General features: G+C 39.5%; 1 protein-coding gene across 1 annotated transcript; it reads left to right on the plus strand.

Moving 5' to 3' along the window:
- The first annotated feature begins 5,015 nt into the window (after positions 1-5,015).
- LOC118222883 (protein Wnt-6-like) lies at positions 5,016-21,082 on the plus strand. Its single transcript, XM_035408794.1, has 4 exons — positions 5,016-5,643; positions 11,127-11,347; positions 16,559-16,872; positions 18,991-21,082. The coding sequence occupies exons 1-4, from the start codon at positions 5,567-5,569 to the stop codon at positions 19,450-19,452; spliced, it is 1,074 nt and encodes a 357-aa protein (XP_035264685.1). The 5' UTR covers positions 5,016-5,566; the 3' UTR covers positions 19,453-21,082.
- Positions 21,083-21,496: the final 414 nt, after the last annotated feature.

The raw sequence follows: 21,496 nt of genomic DNA on the forward strand, positions 1-21,496 counted from the left end.
AGACCCAGGAACCCAGGTGAGGTGACTGCTTTAATTGTCCATTAACTTCTAAGTAACACTGAAAACCAAAGGGCCCTGTGGCTCTCCAGGTCTGGGGTTTCAGGGCCGTGGCCTGTGGACTGCCTGCAGCACTGATGACTGTGGCCACCCCTATACATGTTTGTGATGCTTGTATGGGATATCAACACTCAAATTTGATATTCAAATATGCCTTGGTAATGTTTTTTTGTGTTCCATTTTTATAATCGTACTAAACCTAAAGTGCTAAACATATGTATAATTTGATTCCACGCTGAACTTTGATGCCATTGAAAACTTTTCAGGATCAGAATTCATATTCTAGTACAATTTGGTTTTGGAATAAAATTCACAGCTGATCCTGAAACAATGTATTTTCAAGCATAGGCTATTGATACAATTTTTAATTGCTTTATTGATGGTCAACAGTAGTTCTGACATCACTTTCTGTAGTAGGGGGGTGTGAAAGAACATGACTCCAAGACATACCGCTAGGTGAGTACTGGGATATGGTAAAAGGTGAGTTTGTTCACAGGACATCAAAAATGTGTGTGATTTTTAAGTCAGGACCAGCAGGACAGCAGCAGTACAGACCACAGGGAACAGGATCAGGGAAACCTTGAGACCATGCATTGTTCATTCATGCTGTTGTGAATACTGAAACTATCTGGCCACCATCAGAAAAAAAAGAATGCACACGACTGTATACCCTGCCCATGCCACTCCCATTCACTGCACTCAGGAGCATCATGTGATTTTACTCCATGCATTCCAGAACAGATTCACTGTTCGAAAGTGTATGGAAACGCTAGCGTTTTATAATAGAATTCCACTGCCAGGTCTCAAGGAATTTCGTGAACTTGATTTCTCGGAAGGATTCCAGAAATGGCTGTGGTTTGTTTAAAAAGCTTATGGCACATAACTGTCATGTGTTTTTGATTTGGCCTCAATTTTTCACTTAACATAAAAAAATTGTGTAACAGGAGTCCTAATGATTTCTGAGACAGCCCTAAGGGAACAGATTGAATGCCTAGTTGCCTATGAAAGGCTTAGGATGATAAAGGAGGCAGAGAAAATGGAAGCACGTGGAAAAGGAGAATATGGGGTTGGGAAAATAGGAAGGAATGGGTTCTCCTCATGATGGATCTTGAGCATCTGTAGTGTTTTGTTGGCCAAGGTTAAAAATAAATTCTGAGTTAACTTCTGATCGATCAGAGCACAGCGTGTTTTGACCATTAAGGCATATGGATGTCCACCACTGTCTAGACTGTGCTGGTGCCGAACGAGGTGAACGCGGACTGTGCATAACCAGCCTTAACACAGCATGGGGGAGAGGGTTTCAGTGGGCAGGTTTGCCTCAGCACTTCAGAACCAACCAGTGACTTGTTCCAGTCAGATGGGAGCCTTTGGTCTGTCAGTGCTCGTTGCACATGAACTTTTGACCTCTGATGCAATGTCTGTGCAGCTCAACTGGTGGACTGCAGAGAACAACAATTCACCCGTAGCCAGCAAACACTGTCTGTGTTATTAAGCTGATGGCGGATGCTGATGTTATCAGACAGGAATACAAATACAATTGTTTTTTATCGTGATTGTTGTGTGAAAATGTCCCAGCCTATCCCCACTGATGAGGTACCGAAGGTGGAGTAGGGGATCTTACAAATTGTTGAACCATAATATGGAAAAAAGAAGCCTGCCAAAGAATCTCTTACATTTCAAAAATGTTAATGGCAAGTTAAATCTGTCAATGAAAGGTATGATTATGATTAAAAGTCTTCTACAAGAGAAGCTCCTTAAATCGTCTTCCAGCACATACTTGAACATTCCAACTTAAAGAGGGTAGACTGCACAACTTAGTCTGTCAATGAAACTTAGTATGATTTCAAGACGATTTGGGGTTTTCTCTGCTTCTGCTTCAGAGCCTGTCTTCCTCTGTGTTACTCTCTCTGCACCTGATGATCTACCAGTATATTTCAGCAACATAGTGTCCCTTTTACAATGTGACCCACATAGATATTTTTTGCTCTGCAATATTCCAGACCACGGTGCAAATATTACGTTCTAATGGTTTTAACTGTTTCACTGATATACAGCTGCCCAGCTAACACCAGCATTACGCAGTTCAGCAAGGAATGCACTTCTGGTTTCAGCATCCAGATGAAAGCAGTTAAAGCCACACATTTATGTTGATTTTGGATCAGCACAGGGTAGTAGGGTACCAGATCTAAATAATCTGCTATTGGTTGACCTACTGTATTCAGTTGGCATACCATCTGAAGCAACCGAGCAGTGTTTTGAATGTTGGTTAATGTTAGCACTTATTCTTTTTGGACTATTCAAACATTTACTACTCTTTGTTTCTCCCTAACAGAGCACTAATAGCAGGTCTCTATTAGAAGGGGGTGACCTGCTGTACTTTGGAAATGTGAAACCATTGCCTATAAACTTTAAACCAAGTAAAAAAATCACTCATCCTTGAAAACAACACACACACACACACACAGAGTGTGTGTGAGAGAGAGAATGAGACATAGCACTTGAAAACAGTTCTGCAATAAGTAACTACATTTCCCTAATGTCTCAAATTAAAGTTAAACACAGCTTTATTATGGTAAAAATAATATTTTAATGAGAAATATTTTACTGTAATCTACTGGCCTTACTACAATAGTAAAATACAGTCTTTTTGTCTGTGTTTAATGACAAAGTTTCTCTGAGAATATCCTTATTAATACCCACAAAGGGATGGGAATCATTGAGAGAAAACTACAGTGAGATACCAGAGGCACAGTTTGTCTGATCTCCCCTCCATGGGAATTATCAAAGGCCATGGCTAAAATAAGCACATGGCACGCACGGGAAATTTTCTCTGTTTTCCTTGGCCCATCTTTTGTTGTATTTCATCATTGTTTCAAAATGAAATGGTAAATCTCTCATAGGTTATGAAAGTACAGAAGGGAAGTAGGTTTAGTAGAATTCCGTTCAGTCATTTACCCTTGTCTCATTTTAAATATGTGTTTGGTTATGCATTTCTGTGTCTTGGTGTTAATGTATACCTGGCACTAAGGTCACCTGCATTAGAGTTTATCTTATGCTTGTTGTATATGTAAACATATATGTGCATTATGATACAGTAGCCTATACTCTATTCAGTTCTGTTATGTTTAAAATGCGCATCTTGGCATGTGTATTCAGGAATTCCATTGTAATTTACTCACTGAAGACCAGATACTATGTCAGCTGTTGTGTTAATTCCCTTAACTTAGTCCTTTGGATTGTTTGAGGGACAATTAATAGATGCCCACCACCTACTCAGTAAAGCCATCATAAATCCAGCTCCTTGTAACCTTCCACTGTTGAAAAAACACCATGGTCTAAACTTTTGCCACAAAGCTGTTGATTCTAGAGTGGCTACATCCATACAAGTGATCTCCACAAGGCTGTCTCAAGAGAACTAAAAGCTGATCAACAGACATGATATTTAGCAAGTTCAGTTAAAAACATATAGCTGTATTCTATATTATTATAAGTTTAGTATTAGAGCCTTTTTATCTGAACTGCACATTTATTACATTGGCATCTTTTTAAAAGGTGCTACCATAAAGGAAAAACTATTTAGTTATTTCAATGCACTTATATTGATGCTGTACTGTACTAATATAACAGAAGCTGTAAAAGCAATAATAATAATAATAATAATAATAATAATAATAATAATAATAATCAACCACCAACATTTAGCACACACCACGGTGATGCACATCAGTCATTCTTCACTCAATAATGCACCACATATCAGCTTAAACTGTCAACGGAGGCCTAAACTGAGGGAGCTTTTGTGGGAATTTTCCCAGGATGGTGCCGGTGCTATGTGCTGTAGGATGTTCTAAGACCACAGTGCGACCTTGGTTCAACATTTCATCCAAAAGACAACCTCCTATAATATAGTGTCCCCATCACTGTATGAGTGCACTGGTTTTCAGATGGTTCCAAAGGGAACACTGCCCCCTACTGATCTACCAACACCACTTATGGAAGCTATCTGTTTTTTTCTGGGGACTTTGCAGGGCGGCAGGCTGCCAGCCAATACAGTAGATATTAATGTACTAAACAGAAGATATAAATATATGAATAGTTACTGTATGAAGTACTAACATTGTGATACTATAATAATACTGTTGTTATGTTGCAGAAATACTGTAGCTATACTATAAGCATGATCTGCACACATTACCCAGTAGCGTGTATTTGACAAAACAAACCCTGAGTAGTGTTTATGAATTCTGTAGCCGTACAGCTCAGCCTAGCATGTTCTACACCCCCTTAATTCTTGAGAAAATACAGAAATTTGTTAGGGGATTGAGATTTATGTTATTTTCCATTTAAGTTTTTTTCCAGGCTTAAGCTTGATAATACCATTAATCATTATATATCCAAAGCTATGGCCAAAATAAATACAAGAACGGAAACATCTTTTAAAGTTCTGGCAAAAGCAGGGATATTGCAATCACAAATCGCTTTTGCACTGACCAAAAATGCACTGTCATGACAATAAAAATAAGGAGGAGTGGCTTTTTTACAACCGTCAAAACAACTGCATGCAAATTGAGTCGTGAAATGGCTTAATGAAAAACACATCTGTGTGTCACTGATTTACGCAAATGTTCCTTCCGCACACCTTGCTGTCTGCGAGCCCCTGCGTAACACCTGTGCAGGGAGTTCAGTTGTCCCCATAAGTTCTGATCTCTTAACTGTAATCACAGCCCCTTTGAAACGTTTCACTCATTCCCTTTCATACAGTATGTTCCAGTTAATACGCCCGCCCAGCGTCATCCACAAATCATATTACTGGTTTGAGTGACAATAAGGTTTCCACTTGGCATGCCTGGCGGGAGATGAGCGCATTTTCTTTTTTTCCTTTTTTTTTTTAGCTAAGCGGAAAAATTACGCTCATGTTCTAAAGCTGAAAACGTGCGCATAGGGCTAATGATGAACTTCACGCCTACCTGTTCCTAGTCAATCCGAAAGCGCAGCCTCCTACAAAACTTCAGGAAGAAACGCACAAGTAAAATCATCACTGCGAACCGGACCAGTTCTAAAAAGCGTGCCTTTTTTTCGCAGAATGTGTTTGCTGCTTGGGTTTATTTTTCTATAACTCCTGTTTGGGGTCTGGCTTTGCTCCATGCTCCCTCGGGCGGTGAGATCCTCGCTGCCAAATTGAAATCCCTCCGTACTATTGGAATTCAAGAGGTTTTAGTTGGGACGTACTTGTCACCTTCAGAACATTTTTGTCTCTGGGATTTGAAAACACCAAGAGCTGCGAACCCCATGATTCTGTTCCTGAATGTCATTGCGATTGTCTCCATCAACTACACTTCTTCCACGGTGCGACTTTGGGCAAGTTCATAAGACTTTCCACGCGTTTTGGCTGGATATTTCCCCAAACTGTTCAAACCGTTCTACGGAAGCTGCATGATTATCAAGGTCCTAACGTGCAGGTTTGGGTGTTGAATAATTAATTTTCTTTTTTGGGACATATTAACACAGGATGACCCCAGTAACTCGAACTCAGCTCGGCGTGTTTTTCATCCTCCTCTGTCCGGTCAACATAATCGGGTTGTGGTGGTAAGTTAATCTTCAAAAATAAGTTGTGTATTGCCGTGAATTAACTTTCTGTCATAGCAGTAAATAAAGCAATCGCAAACGAATAAATACTAGTATTGTTGATGTTAAATTAATTGTCGAAGCTGTCACGTTTACTGGTATCTATATATACATTTTATTTGCGTCTGTCCAGGTAAGGTGGAGAAGCATACTTGTCGGAACTAGTATGTGTTGTTTTTAAATGGTCCCTTTGCTTGCTTATATTGGTGGATATAATAAGCCATGTTGGTTTTTATTAGTGTTAATTCCTTTTTAGATCAAACGATTCTGTATTCAAACCTTTTGGGCGTATGCACATTAACATGAGTTCATGCATGACATATGCTTTTATACATTAGATTCATTATTTGCTACCTTTTTACTTTAAGGGAATTTATAATAAATCATTTTTTAATAATTAATTTTTAAATAACACAGTATCAGAAACCAACAGATAACTACATTTTGGATAAAATGTATATGAATGAAAATGAAGATTGGAAATCTCTGACATGAATGTCTGACAAGGTTTGAGGAGTGTGTTGGAGATCCACCACGAATGGAGTGGAAATAAAGGGTCAGTGTAGGAATTTTTGTTGGACCTTGAGGCAACATATCTGGCATCATAAATTAGTTCTTGTTACATACATGTATGCATACGTGTGCACACACTCCCACAAACAAACACACACGCTCGTACACACACACACACACACACACACGTCTTCTTAGTTAATAATGAGACAACCATCATGTTTATGCTATTTTGGTATGGTATGGTAACAACCAAACTTTCCTAAAGGATGTTCTCTGAAAATCAAGTCTGGGTCTTGAGAACTTGTAAGGTCTTTTTTTGATGGACAGATGATAAGCGCTACTCCACTTGGAGTATAGATTGTGCCAAATAGGACAAAGATGCTTTCATTTAGGAATTTCACAGGCAGCTGCTGGGACTACTCCCAGCTCTTCACATAAATATTCTCTGAAAAAAGATTATTATTACATGGGATTATGTGAGTTGTGTACATAACAGTCACCCACACCCCGGACTTGCATTATACACACTGTCCATTTATTCAGCTGGACCTTTGCTGAATCAGATAAGTACCTTGCTCAAGGGTGCAACATCAATGTCTGTGAATCTTTTCGAATCAGTGACTGAATATCAAACTCATAGTTATCTGGTTACTTGTCTTATTCCCTTGTAACAATACCCACTGCTCAATACTACTGATTTGGATGACATGGTATTCACATTGAGTAAAAGAGATGCTCCCATTGAAATCCAAAAAGTCCTGTCACAGAACTGTTTGATTTCTCACAGACCTTAAGGGCAGAACTGAACTCCTGCCATCCAAGTTTTGGGACAGTTCACCTACCTTGGTGTTTCTGGGTCACGCTCTGGCTGACAGCCAGGAACATACTCCACAGATGCAGTCACAGCCTGGTCTCACTTGCGTTCTCTCTCTCTCTCTCTCTCTCTCTCTCTCTGTCACAAAGCTGGAGAACTACTGAGATGGAGGGGTTTGGACCACCTGTAGTTACAAAATACTTTATCAATGTTTCTCAAACTGCAGCACTAGAAACAGCTGGCTGAATACAAAGTGGGTGGCACATATCTCTGGCTGAGACTTTATTCCCATCCTGGAAGCTGTTTTATAAAACCCCCACTCTTCAAATGGGTAGGAGAAATAGGAGGCCAGTGGAGGATTCTACATGGTCGCATTGCAAAGACTGAAAGACTAATTTTATCAGAGAAGTTTAGCCTTTACGCATTGCTGGTGAGTGCTGTTATTACCTTGAGCCAGAATCTAGACATTAAGGAGGGTCAAAATCTAGGTTGAGAGATGTTTTGATATAAACTCACTGGTTTAACTCCAGTACAGCTGGGGTTTTACCTGGGTAAAGCCTGGCTATGTACTAGTCAGCTGTAAAACTTTCATTTTTCAATCAATTGTCGCTGGGTTTTCACCTCAATATTTTGCCCACGTTTTGCTGACTTTTCACAGCAAAAATGTTCAGTTTTTTTGTTCATTTTATTTTGTATCACTTTTTATTCAAGGCTGAGAAACACTCATGCCCAGTTGACAGAGGCTGATACTGTGTTATGCCACCATCTTAATCCTAAATGATAATGTAAATTCATAAAATACTAGATCGATAAATGATGGTAAGGCTACAAACGGGTGACAAATTAAAGGAAACATCTGAATAAATTAGTGGATAAACATAACAAATGCTGATGCTTCTATACAGGTGTACTGCATGATACAATTAAGCAATTGACATTCTATCATGCTCTGTGGCATGTATAAAAATGCTGAGAAGGCCCAGTTTGACATCAATTTTGTATCAAGATGGCGAGAGGAAAAGATCTAAGTGACTTTGAAAGAGGGTTCATTATTGGGGCACGGATGGCAGGAGCTTCAGTCACAAAGACTGCTTAACTGGCTAGTGTTTCAATAGGAACAGTGACTAAAGTGACATCTGCATTTAGATCTATGGGAAAGACATCAGTAAAAAGGGTCGAAAATTGTGGTTGAAAGTGCACATTCGATGATTGTGATGTTTCTGCATTAGTGCGATCTATAAGGAAAAACAGAAGAGCAGCTCTTGACTGAGAATGTTAACGCACACACATTGTTTTGTTTCGGTTTGCAGTGACATTGCTGGACTTACTGTCAGCTCAGTGAAAAGAACACTAATTGTAAGCAACCCTAGCCAAAGCTAACTCTCGAATAATGCCTTGAGAACCATGTCAAACTGCAATGATAAATTTTGTGAAACAATCTGCTCTGAGCTGCAGAGCACTCAAGAAGGGCACCATGTGAAGAAGACCTATATAGACACTTTGGGATCAGTTTCTGAATGGCATCGAGTTTAGGGGCGTGTGGGCTCCACGGATTGCCTGAGGCTCCGATATTGGGCTGCTTATGTCCCTCGTCCCTCTGTCCATGTTTATTAAAGGACACGTGATGGACAGCAGTGGCACACAGCACTAGAGTGGCGGTCATTTTAATTTAGCGTTTCGCTCATATGAAGATTTGGTCGTGGCTATGAAAGAGCCCACAGGCCTGAAAACATGCTACTTACGCACTTTCCAGCACTGTCACAGCTGAATTCCTATTGGTCAAGTTTTTATTTTAATGGAATTTGAGCTTGATGGAATTCACATTCATTTTCACAATGAATGAAAATGGGCTTATCATGTGACTGTTAGTATGGGTTAGGATAAATGCTCTACCTCATGGTCTTTAACTGTTTTTGTGCTTTTAATTTTTCAGACGTCACCCACAGCATGTTGTCAATTAAGTAGATCATTTTCCATGTACAGCATACAATAATTTGTTTCTACCTTGAAATACAAATTGTGGTGTGCCAGTCAGAGATTTTTGGACTAGTGGCACAAGAAGCTACATAATGAGGCATATTTATAATGCATTACAAGTGACATATTATGGGCCATTCCTTATTTAAATCTATATAACTGTCTCCAGTCGAATAGAAAGCAAGATTCAGAACTGAGTGAGATCTATATTCTTTCTGCAAAACAGAAATCTTCTTGAAATCTGTTCTTTTAAACAATGAAATAGGATTTGAGGAAGAAAATGTAATTGTCTGCTTTTTTTTAGAGAGACTGCACCTCCTCCTGTAAAAACCAGGTGAATTTTTGTGAGCGGCTTCAAGCGCCTATTTCAAAGCTTGGATTTTGGCACATGAATCCACATAAATTTGGAAGCCTTGACGCAGAATAATCAGAGGATATATCTGTAAGCTTTAATAACATGGGGATACATTGGGCATATTACACCAGGGATAAGGTAACACATGTCTGTGATGTGTTCCTTCTTGCTTTGTTCCCATGGAAACCTTGTCAATAAAGTGTTGATAAGTAGCAATGCTATATCCATTTCCAAAGATGGTTATTGCTGAAGACCTGGGTGCAGGGCAGATCAGAAAAAGCACAGCATACTGTCATGGATTATAGTCTCTAAGCTAAGAACTAGAACCCCTACTGAAACTAGAATTTTAGACCAATTTCTAACGTACCCTTTTAGAGTAAGATCCTTGAGAAATTAATGCTAGAACAATTGAATGACTTTTTAACCTCCAATGAAACTCTTGAAATATTCCAGTCTGGTTGTAGATGCAGGCACAGTACAGAGACTGCTCTTGTAAGGGTAGTGAACGACCTCAGAAGGAGTCTGCCTGTTCTCGTACTATTGGACCTGAGCTCTGCCTTTGACAATGTTGACCATGCCATCCTCGTAGACAGACTTGAAAAATGGGTGGGTATCACAAGCACTGCTCTTAACTGGTTTAAGACCTATTCAACAGACTGTTCCTTTACTGTTAACCTTCGTGAGCGCACTTCTGAGAATTCTAATGTCACATGGTGTCCCTCAGGGATCAATTTTCAGGCCAGTCCTTCTTAACCTTTATAAGCTACCTCTAGGAGGTGTTATCAGGAGGCACAGAGTGCAATTTCAGGTATGGTGATGATACCGAGCTTTATATCTCTATGTCCCCCAGTGATAAAAGGCCAATAGGAGTCACTTATGAACTGTATTTGAGACATTCATATTTGGATGTCAAAAAAAAAAATTCTGCAGTTTAATCAGTACAAGACAATGCTGCTTCTTGTAGGCTCAAAGACCCAAAGAGAAACATGTATTACTTCACTCGGGTCTCTAACTGACTTTGCCAGAAATCAGACGAAGGACCTTTGTGTCATCATGGACACTGAGCTAGCCCTTGATACACATGTTAAGCACATAAAGAAATCGGCTTTTTATCATCTTGCTAAGGTACATCCATTTTTAAAACAGGAGAGTGCTGGAGAAACTAATAGGTGTTTTTATTATGAGCAGACCTGACTACTGCTCTTTCTTCTGGTTTGTCATTATCCATTATCAATCATTTACAGTTAATGTAAGTCTCTTCATGGCCTAGCACCCCTACCTATCTGACTTGCTTTTAAGGTATGTGCCTACCAGGGTCCTCAGTTCCTCTGGCAGTAACATTTTATTCACATCTCTAGATACAGGTGGTCCTTGGATGTTTTTTAAAACTATGACATGCCTTTTTAGCATTGCTTGTACTTGAATTCTTACTGCTCCTCAGCTCCTGTTTTAATAGTTTTTATGTTCTTTATTGATCTGTTCTTTTAATTCATTGTGATTTTATGCTGCACTGAGATGTATGAAATGTGCTATATAGAGCATGATTGATTGATTTATTGATTGATGTGAATATATTTATAAAAAGTTTGTGAAACACACTACAGAGAAATGTCATCCCAGGGCATGAAACAAAAGTCAATGAAGGATCTGTAAGATTGACATGACATTTCAAAGTATTATTCCTATTGCAATACAAATGTCAGTTTTCAGAATGAATGGCATGACATTGTTAAAGTGTACTCATCACAATGTGATGACATGAGTGTTCTCTTTTCTCTGTAGGGTGATGGGAAGCCCTTTGGTCATGGACCCCAACAGCATCTGCAGGAAGACTAAGAGGCTAGCGGTCAAGCAGGCCGAGCTGTGCCAGAGGCAGCCTGAGATCATCAATGAGGTCATCAAGGGCACGAAGTTAGGCTTGCGGGAATGTAAGCATCAGTTCCGCTTCCGTCGCTGGAACTGCACCAGTCACAGCAAGTACTTTGGAAAAGTTCTGCAACAAGGTGAGGACTGAATGTGTAGCATCCAAATGTACAGCCATTTATTCCTGAAATGTCCATAAAGCATATCTGTCAAGGATATTAGTGCCTGTGTTTCAGGCTGCACTAGCCTACTTTAGCTGTGACAAATTTATGTTTAGATGCTCCTCTCCTGCATCTGATTGCCCGCTACTCTATATGTGTCTACTATACCTTTACAGTTGGTAATAAATGCTACATTAAATGGCTGCATTAACTTTGGCCCTGCTGTGCAAATTTTCTTAAAAACTGGCCATACTGAATTAATGTGCATTACTGTGTGTCTAGCAGTATTTCAATTCTCATAGCTGCATTAAAGCTGTTCCAGTCACATGTTTGCCACTCTACGGGGATAGGTCTGCTCAAGGTCAAGTTTTGAGCCGCTGCTCAATAAAACAAGAGATATTCGCTGCCTGAGCAAAAGACAAATCATCCCTAGACAAGGGAAGTTACTCTTATTGCATCACAAGGAGTGACATCACCGTCTGTACTGACTGACTGTTCATGTGGTAACTTGCATCTCCAAATGTTGCTGACACTTGAACAGATAATGTGGATGTCCAAAATATGAATTCAGCTTGCAGAATACGCTAACCTAAATTTATTGTCAACAGGTGAAATGGTTGTTTACTGTGAAAAACTTTGACTTCTATGTTGGTCACCCCCTATTCATTAATAAATAAAATTATTTTCTCGTTCATATGCCCTAGATATGAATTAATCCTGGGAAAGAAATACATTAGTTAATTGCTTCTTCCCATAAGTACTGCATTCCCCAGTGAGGCTGGGCCAATAGTCACCTCACCAATGCAGACCTCTTGGCCTTAGCCAGCAATGGTGCGACTGAGACTCAAACACCCAGTCACAGGGTTCACACTTTGCTGTTGGAATGAGCATCTTCACAGCATGGAGGCCCAAAAATGTCCCATGTTCACCCATCTTACGAAGCAACCCATGTAAATACAGGCTCGTGTTCATCCAAAAAAGGACCTGTGTAGATCCAACAGAATCCCCTGTGTTCTTCCTCTGCTGAAGAAATAAATACTTTTTTAATACAGATGCTGTTCATAAAAGCTGATCAGATTAAATCCTGGTTAAATCCACAGTTTCCCAGAAATGATCATGACTCAGAGGACAGAACTGCAAAGACAGTCACCCAGGGCCCACACAAAGTGGCATACATTTTTCTCCCTTAGCATAAATATCTTGGGGCTAACATCTTCTTTTCAAATGTGTGAACTTATTATCTTACCCCCAGGAGAAAGTTTTTTGAGAGTTTATGCCTGTTGCTTTAACATGTTGTCCATAATTAGGTAATTTGGGATACTCACAGACAATATGTGGGGAATATTTTGTTCCAATTACAAAAAAAGGGCCGTCTGTGTTTCCTTCTACCTTTTAAGTAATGCAACAACAATGCTGTCATTCAGGCATACCTGCTTCTCTATCAGTCAGACTTTACACAGAGTGACAGTATGTGTGTGTATGTGTGTTTGTGTGTGTGTGCGCTTGTCCATGCGTATTTGTGCAGGTCTGTGCATGTTTATGTATTTGTATATGTGTTTGGATATGTGCAGTGTGCGAGCGTGTGGGGGTGGGGATTAAAGCTTTGGTATTTTCTTCCGGCGTGCATATTGTATTATGAAACACAACCAGGCTTTGACTGGATGCTAATTGGTGAGTCACCTTTCCTACACAAACCAAGCAGAAAATGAAGAACATCTCTCCTGGAATGTTGCCATGAAATAATTCCAGATCCAGAGAATCCAGCTCAGCCAATATGAAGATTTTACTTCCAGCAGTTTGATTTGCTTTTCATTTTTTTCATTTGTGTGTTGTCTTCAGCTGGAAAGGTCACCCAGTACTCTGCTTTTTGGGGATACTTGGTGATACACTGCCCTTGGCTTGATAATGTAAATACTACAATAAGCCAATTGATTGTTAGAAATTCATCTTTAAAAATGACTGGCAACAGATTTCCCGAGAAAATACAATACGTTTTGTTACACTGTATTTTTTACAATATTAAATATAATTTTGTAAACCTTACTGTACCAAATAAATGACTAGTTTTTACTGGTCAGTTTATACTGTTACTGCTCCAATACACAACATTTTACTATCACCTTTATAAGAATATACAGTATATATTCCACTTGTTCCAATTCTGTTACACAGCTGGTGATTTTTCTTTACAATTGGAGAAGCACGTTCATATTTCTCACTTGTAATGTGTAATGGTCTCCTACAATGTATGTCTATAAAAGTGGGTAATATAGTTTATAATATATTATAGTTGTATAATAATAAAGGAAAGTGAACTGAACTACATTATATCAACTTCCCAAAGAGTAGCTAAATATCAAAACTTTCCCTGAACCATAACCTACGAACACATTCATTCTTTGTCTGTGGTGTGAAAGTTCATTGGATTATAAAGTAATGCCATGCAATCTCCAAAGGACTGAATTCCCCACCATTTAACATAATATACAGTCTAATACTCTATTTAACCAGTGCGTGATTTACTGTGAATAACCACAACAATGCAAAGCATTGCATACACCAGTGTAATATTAACCCAGTATAACTGAAACCATTTCTTCATTCACTACAGACTCACTAAGTCTCAGATAACAAGATGACTGACTGAATGACTCAAAGAAAATAAGTCATCCCATGGTCCGGATATGAAACTCATCATATGTCAATATTAATATGGTTATATGAGTGAGATGTGGTGACAGAGCTTCAGGTTGAGCTGCTTGTGAGCAGAGGCTTGGCATCCTTCAGCAAGGTGATATCATTAAAGCTTATTATCTCTCTCACACTGGCCCACCTTACATCTAAGTGTCTTCTCTGCCCTTTCCTTGGAGCCCAGGTATCTAGCCCTCACTGTTTTTCCTCAGCTTTAGCGTTCCTTGACGTTCCCACTGTGAGCAGGCATGGTAGTGATAGTCACACTTCCAAAGGAACATAATCCCCCAGCAGTTAATGAGGCCATCAGCTCTGTTTCCACTGGGTATCAGCTTGCTCCAGTAGTGGGATGTTTTTCTTGGCAGAGCTGATTACAGACTACAAACTGCCAAAATGGAAGCATTGCAAGTTTCACTTTTAATATTTTAAAAGGAGCGTTATTCCTCAGGCTAAACACTGTGGTAGCTCAGATGCACGGGCTCTTCCAGAATGGACCCGCTGCTTGGGTTCTGGATGGGTTCTGCACATTTTGCATTCAGCTTTAAGAGAGCTGGGATGAGTCCTTGGGTGAGTGGACAGGGAGTTACTTTTAATATCAGGACTCTGGTTAAGGGATTGTTTTATTGGTTCTAATGAATTCCATTCTAGGAATCATGTGATACGAAGCTGGTAGCGTGGAACTCTGACCTCATGCTCATACCAGAGCCAGAAACAATAAGCGAGACAATAATTTCATCAACATCGGCAGAAAAGACTGATGCCTTGCTCCTCCTGTCCTGCAGCATTCTGAATTACTGTGCTGTTGTATGACTCCATGTTTTAATTTCTGTTTACCAAACTTTGTACAGATATAAAGATTGTATAGAACTCGAATGTATAGGCATATTCAGAATATTAACAATGAGAGAAGCGTACAACATAAGAGGCTGAACCTGCATGTATACTTGGGGGATACACAAAAGGACTATGATGCTCTGGCACCCATTGGCATTGGCACCCATAACTGTTGCTATTATCAGAAAAAAACTGTACAATTCACAGAACACCAGCAGTTACAGCAAAGCACGCACAAATGCAAGAAATCAGTGACAACGTATGCTGTCTGGGTCACAGCTACTTGGTCTGGTTGAATACTTTGTTGGACAATTTCCTGATCATAGATTGAAATCGATTCTGATTAAATATTTGCTAAATTGAAGGAACCCTATTTATGATACTTGAGATGTGTCTTAATTTGATTTTAGTAAGTTTGCATTGGCCCACTTCACCAAGATCTCTGCTGCCTGTCCAGAAAATCTGACGCTTTACACGTCTTGGACTTGTGCTTTTGCAATACAAGGACAAATCATTTGGGTGTGGTTATTTGATTTGGTTTGTCAGTACTACAGTGAATCAGTCTTTAATATAGAAGATTTGTAACTGATTCACAATAAGTAACATAACTGCTCACAATTCTTTCTCAGTGGATCATTTTGGCCAAACATTCTTATTTTATTAATGTACTGAATTGTTGCTTTATAGTAAAGCATTTTATCACAATTTCATTCTATCATTATTAAATGTATTTTTGTGTGTGTGTGTGTGTGTGTGTGTGCATGCTCACATGCATATACATACAAATGCACACACGCAGGCACACACACTCACACACATCCATTACAGCTGCATAGCACATTCACAAACAGTACAGCAGAGTAACAGGCATCGCACACATGCACAAACACACACACACAGTCACACACACCCATCCATTACACACAAACATCCATAACACAAACCCATCCATCCAACTAGATTCTACAATGGTTATATGGACAGGAGCTGGTAGCAAATGACCCTGTGTTTGTGAAGTCATTCCAGTCCATCCCATTCCATAAGAGCTTTAAATAAGCTAGGCTAAGCTGACAGGAAGAGACATTTCTGACACTTTCATGTCTGACATGTTGCTTCCTGACAGTTCCTAGTCTTTGCCTGTATTTACCTGAGGTAAAATCTCACATTATTTGTTTGATGCTCTTCCTGGAACAAACTTGAATGCAAGTATTCACCAAAAAAAGAAACAAAACAAGGTGAAAGGGAAACTATAGTCAGTTGTTTTTTAATCTGAGAAATGCACTCTGCTACCCGAATGGGCTTTTGTGTGTGAGCATTTCACGGTATGAGGGATAGCAATAACATCTGAAAGGATTTTCTTATGGTTTTTAGTATTGAGGTGCTTATGAGATTTACACTACTTTGTAATTTACATGTAAAAGAACACAAGCTTGTTTGAGTCCCTTTTGTAATTTACATATAAAAGAATGCTTGCTTGTCTTTGTCCCGTTCACAGCAGGTAGTTGCATGTTGTTGTGGCTGTGGAACTGGTTGTATTGTTCATGATTATGCACTGTTTGTATTGTGTGCCTGTTTCTCCTTATGCTCTTAATAATGGTCAAGAAGGGAGGGTGTTCAATGCACAGACTCCCCTGACGTCCCTGTCCCGTGTGTTTTATCTGGCAGATATTCGGGAGACGGCGTTCGTGTACGCCATCACGGCAGCGGGCGTGACGTATGCGGTGACCCAGGCCTGCAGCATGGGCGATCTGCTGCAGTGCGGCTGTGAAATCACGAGGAGCTGGGCACCTCCGAGGCCCGCTGCCAGCACCGACGCCAGCGCCGGCACCGAGCCCGTCAAATGGGAGTGGGGCGGCTGTGGCGACGACGTGGAGTTCGGCTACGAGAAGTCCAAGCAGTTCATGGACGGCAAGCAGAAAAGGGGGAAGAGCGACATCAGAACCTTGATGGATCTCCATAACAACGAAGCAGGAAGACTGGTATCTGAAAAGACCCGCTATATAGCTCATATATTTATAGTAGCTAGCAGAAAGCTATTTTGCATGCACAGATATTTTTAAGTTTCGGGCAGGCATCAGTGCATAATTTCATGGTGTTTTTTGAAGGTTCAGCAGCTCACTAAAGAAAAGTATTTCAGTTTTGACTCATTGATACACTTACAACATTTTTCCCTCACAGCCAAGAGTTTTACTACGAGCCTGGATCTTCTCTAATAGTTCTGCCTAAGTGGGCACACAGCACACACTTATAATATATAATATAGCAGTGAACCACAAAAACTGTTCAGAAAAGTGGAAAATTACTCGTTTTTTTATTTATATTTTCAGTGAGCTCTATAATGTTTGGGACAAATGCTTTTTTCACATGTGGTTTAAGTGCACATTCTCAGCTTTTATTACTGGGTATTTTAATGTAAAATTGAGAAATGACAGCACTTTTTTTTACATGTGGAGCCAAAAGACCAAAAAACTTCCCAAGATCCAAAGCATCCCCTCATTTGTAAAACATGGTACTGGCTCAAGTTGAAGTGTACAGAAGTGTCTTATTTGCTCAAGTTCAAGCAAACATCTCCAAACTCATTGTATAGTGCTTCATCCTACAGCAAGACAGTAACCTCAAACATACTGCTAATGCAACAAAGGAGTTTTTCACAGCCAAAAACTGGAAAATTTTGGACTGGCCAAGTAATTCACCAGATCTCAATCGAATTGAACATGCTTTTTATTTGCTGAAGAGAAAGCTTAAGGCAATTAGCCCCCCGAAACAAAAAGGAGTTGAAGATACAGTAGCTGCAGTACAGCCCTGGCAGAGCTTCACCAGAGAAGATATTCACCTGGTGATGTCTATCGTTCACAGACTTCAGGCAGTCATTGCATGAGAATAATATGCAACAAAGCACTTAACATCATATTTTCATTTATGTTGCATTAATATGTCCCGAATATTATGATGCCCTGAAATGGGAATGCTGTGTATAAAAAGTGCTGTAATTTCTACATAGTGAGTGAATACACTTTAATTAAAGCTGAGATTCTGCACTAATTAAATTTAAAATTGTTGAGTACAGAGCCAAATCAAGAAAAAAATATGTCTTTGTCCCAAACGTTATGGAGCTCACTGTATGTCTGCAGCATTTATTTTTCAAAATCTTTACATTTTAATTGAGTTGCATTTTAGAACTCCACTCTAATGCAGAGCACAGATGTTTTCATCTACCTAATGACATACAACAACCCCACGTATCTGCTTTAGTAAAACTGTGATAGTCATATGCCAGTTCTTTAGGTAAAACTGTGATAGTCATATGCCAGTTCTTTAGGTAATACTGTGATATTTCAATGTCAGTACTTTAGTAAAACTATGATGGCTCCATGCCGCTCCTTTAGTAACAGTATGATGGCTACATGTCAGTACTTCAGTAACACAGTAAACTTACATCTCAACATAAATAGTGCCACTGGAGTTATAAAACAAATTCCCTTGATTGTGTGAATCCGTAACATAATGTTTCCCATTTTAAAAGTTGAAAGACTTATTGGTTATCAAAAGGTTTCTTAACTTTGGCTTTCTTGTTAGGCTGAGCTCACAGCATTGTAACCTGTTGAAGGCTGGGGATTGTCTGGTCTTTACTATACGCATGACTGCAGCTGTTAATTACACTGAATTTTAGTGAATTGTGTGGGCCTCACCTGTGTTTGCCCTGGGTCAGAATCAGTTCATCGGTCTTTGAGACCTCTCCATACCACTAAAGCCCACCTCTGCAAGGGGTCAGGGACAGGTAAATGAGCAGGTGGGGTAGAGAGAAAGGGATATAAACAGAGAGACAGAGAAAACAGGGAGTGAGAAAGAGATAAATGATACTGTAGGTGCAGATAACAAGATTAAGGGTAACACTTTACAGTGCCCAATCAAAAGGTTAGAATAAAAAAAAAAGAGACTGTACCATGGCATTTATCATGGGCTAAATTATTATGAGCTCATATCTGAACCATCTCTGCCGTCAAGACCTGTAAGCTTTTAAACAGCCAGAGGCTGAATTCCTTCAGAATAGCATCTTGGCTTTATCTCACAAACCTATCTGTGTGTCTTGACTACAGGCGGTGAAGAATTATATGAGAGCAGAGTGTAAGTGCCACGGGCTCTCTGGCTCCTGCACGCTGAGGACCTGCTGGAGGAAGATGCCTCACTTTCGTGAGGTGGGAAACCGACTGCTGGAAAGGTTCAACGGGGCCTTCAAGGTAATGGGAGGGAACGACGGAAAAACTCTGATCCCCGTTGGACGGAACATCAAGCCTCCCGACAAGCAGGACCTCATTTACTCGGCTGAGTCTCCAGATTTCTGCCTGCCCAACCGGAAAACGGGGTCGGTGGGCACCCGTGGGCGGGTGTGCAACAGCACAGCCCTGGACATGAGTGGCTGTGACCTGCTCTGCTGTGACCGCGGTTACAGGGACCAGACGGTGGTGTACGAGGAGAACTGCCTCTGCAGGTTCCACTGGTGCTGCGTGGTGCAGTGCAAGAAATGCTCTGTCAGGAAGGAGCTCAGCCTCTGCTTGTAGAATCTTCTGCATAGATGGGTCTACAGTGCTGACTGCAAAGACCATTAAACCGGAGCTCTCAACTCTATTCTCATATCCAGAAAGTTCCTTTGCTGTCAGTGCTGGAGTAGCAGCAATGGATATTCTGTCTTTGGCCATGTCCATTCATGAAAACCTATAACGGTGTATGCAAAACATAAAACTTTCAGCTTTGAAACAATGACAGAGACTTAATATTTTGTTTGTTAAACAGAATGCAGACAGCTTAGTCTTTGCTTTTAGAATTCATTTTCAGCTGGGACAGATAAAGCAGTTGCAGCTAGAATTCAGAAACACAAGCATGGCTACTTGGGTGACAGTACGAGCCAAATAATAAAACTGACTTTTAATGATAAGGTCTATTTCTAGAATTGATTTAGACTGTGAGTCTGGCACTGTGAAATTAACATTACTCCCCAAATGGGGTAAAGTAAGTAAGCAGACATGTTTACATTGTTCTCCCGAAAACAGAAAACTCATTCTGTTGACCAAATCACATGGGGCTTTAAGAGGACAGCATGTTTTTGTTGTTTTTGGTGGCCAAAAAATGTCAGTGTTTGAAATTTCAGAAGTAAAAAGGGAAAGTGTGCATCCTTGCAGAGATGCACACTGTCACTCAGATGTGATTAGAGGGCCTGTATTTTAAACATCTTAGAGTAGGAGTGCTGATCTAGGATCAGTTTTTCCCTGTTCATACAATAAACTTATCCATTATGAACTAAAATACAAATGATCCGAGATCATCAGTTTATGAAGACAGGCTATATTAGCATTAAGTAAGTTGCATTGCAAGACAATGTGAAGATTAAATACGGAACGTGCTCAAAAACTCAAAAAAACACTTTGAATATAAGAGATGTGTAAACCAGGATAGTTTTATATCTGTCCAAATTTGTTTATTTCTTTAAAGTACTGTATGTCTTTGTTTTGTAAAAAAAGAGAACAGTCGGAAATATAAGTTTATGAGCTGTAAAAAGATTTATCTTTTAGTCTTAATATTTTACGTACGTTTGTACAGTGTGTGGTTCCTGTAATGCACTTTTGTTGAACATTTATAAGGTGTATATACTTTTTTTTTTCTTGCGCAATGGACTGTCTCATGCCTAACACTGCCAATAATTGGATTCATGAGGTCGGTGATTTGCTGAATGAAAGCCCTGTCATTGAAGTCCAAACATGGGCCATGGTCCCATTCTTTTACTCAGTTGTATTTGACCTGGAGAGATTTTTCTTAACTATTTCAAGATGGTGGAACTAATTCAAATAGCCTGACATGAGAAGGCAATTGTTTTGTTTTTTTGTTACTTGTGAAAAATACATTTGCATTTTCTTTTGATATTTGATATAATTTATGTTTATAATGTCCTGCTGCAGTCTACATTACAGTGCAGTCTACATTACAGCTTACAGATCTCTCATCCCAATCCATTTCTGCTTTACTAGTGAGCTAGTTAGGTGGCTAGCTAGCTAATTGCATTTACTTGCTGAACACATCTAATTGGCACAGCTTTATTGCACATTTCTGTAACTTCGGATTCTTCTCCCTCAAACTGCCAAGAAAACCATAATTTGTCAAAAAGCCATCAATAATGGAGCTATAGTGAGCTTAGAAAATATTGGAGACAAAGATATATATATATATATATATTTTTTTTTTTTTTTTTTTTTGATTTGGCTCTGTACTCCACAATTTTAGACTTGTAATCAAACAATTCACGTGGCAAAAGTGCACATTTTCAGCTTTTATGAAAGGGTATTTATATACATTTTGATTTCACCATGTAGAAATTACAGCACATTTTATACATAGTACCCCTTTCTGATTAGTCTGGTACATCTGATTGTTTCTTTAGTGCAGGTATAAGAAAGCTTATAGTATCTAGACTTGATTCTTGGCTTTTGCTTTCCATTGGAGTCAGTTATTTGCATTTGTCAACATGAGTTGTGCCAATGAAAGTCAAGGAATCCATTATGAGGCTGAGATATAATAAAAAATCAGTCAGAGACATAGGCCAAACCTTAGGCT

The sequence above is a fragment of the Anguilla anguilla genome, chromosome 3 (assembly GCF_013347855.1).
Source record: "Anguilla anguilla isolate fAngAng1 chromosome 3, fAngAng1.pri, whole genome shotgun sequence".
Lineage (NCBI taxonomy): Eukaryota > Metazoa > Chordata > Actinopteri > Anguilliformes > Anguillidae > Anguilla > Anguilla anguilla.

Coding starts and splice junctions, on each gene's coding strand:
- LOC118222883 (XM_035408794.1), top strand. CDS start 5,567: ATGACCCCAGTAACTCGAACTCAGCTCGGCGTGTTTTTCATCCTCCTC. Junction 11,348..16,558: donor TGGAAAAGTTCTGCAACAAG/GTGAGGACTGAA, acceptor TTTATCTGGCAG/ATATTCGGGAGACGGCGTTC. Junction 16,873..18,990: donor ACAACGAAGCAGGAAGACTG/GTATCTGAAAAG, acceptor TCTTGACTACAG/GCGGTGAAGAATTATATGAG.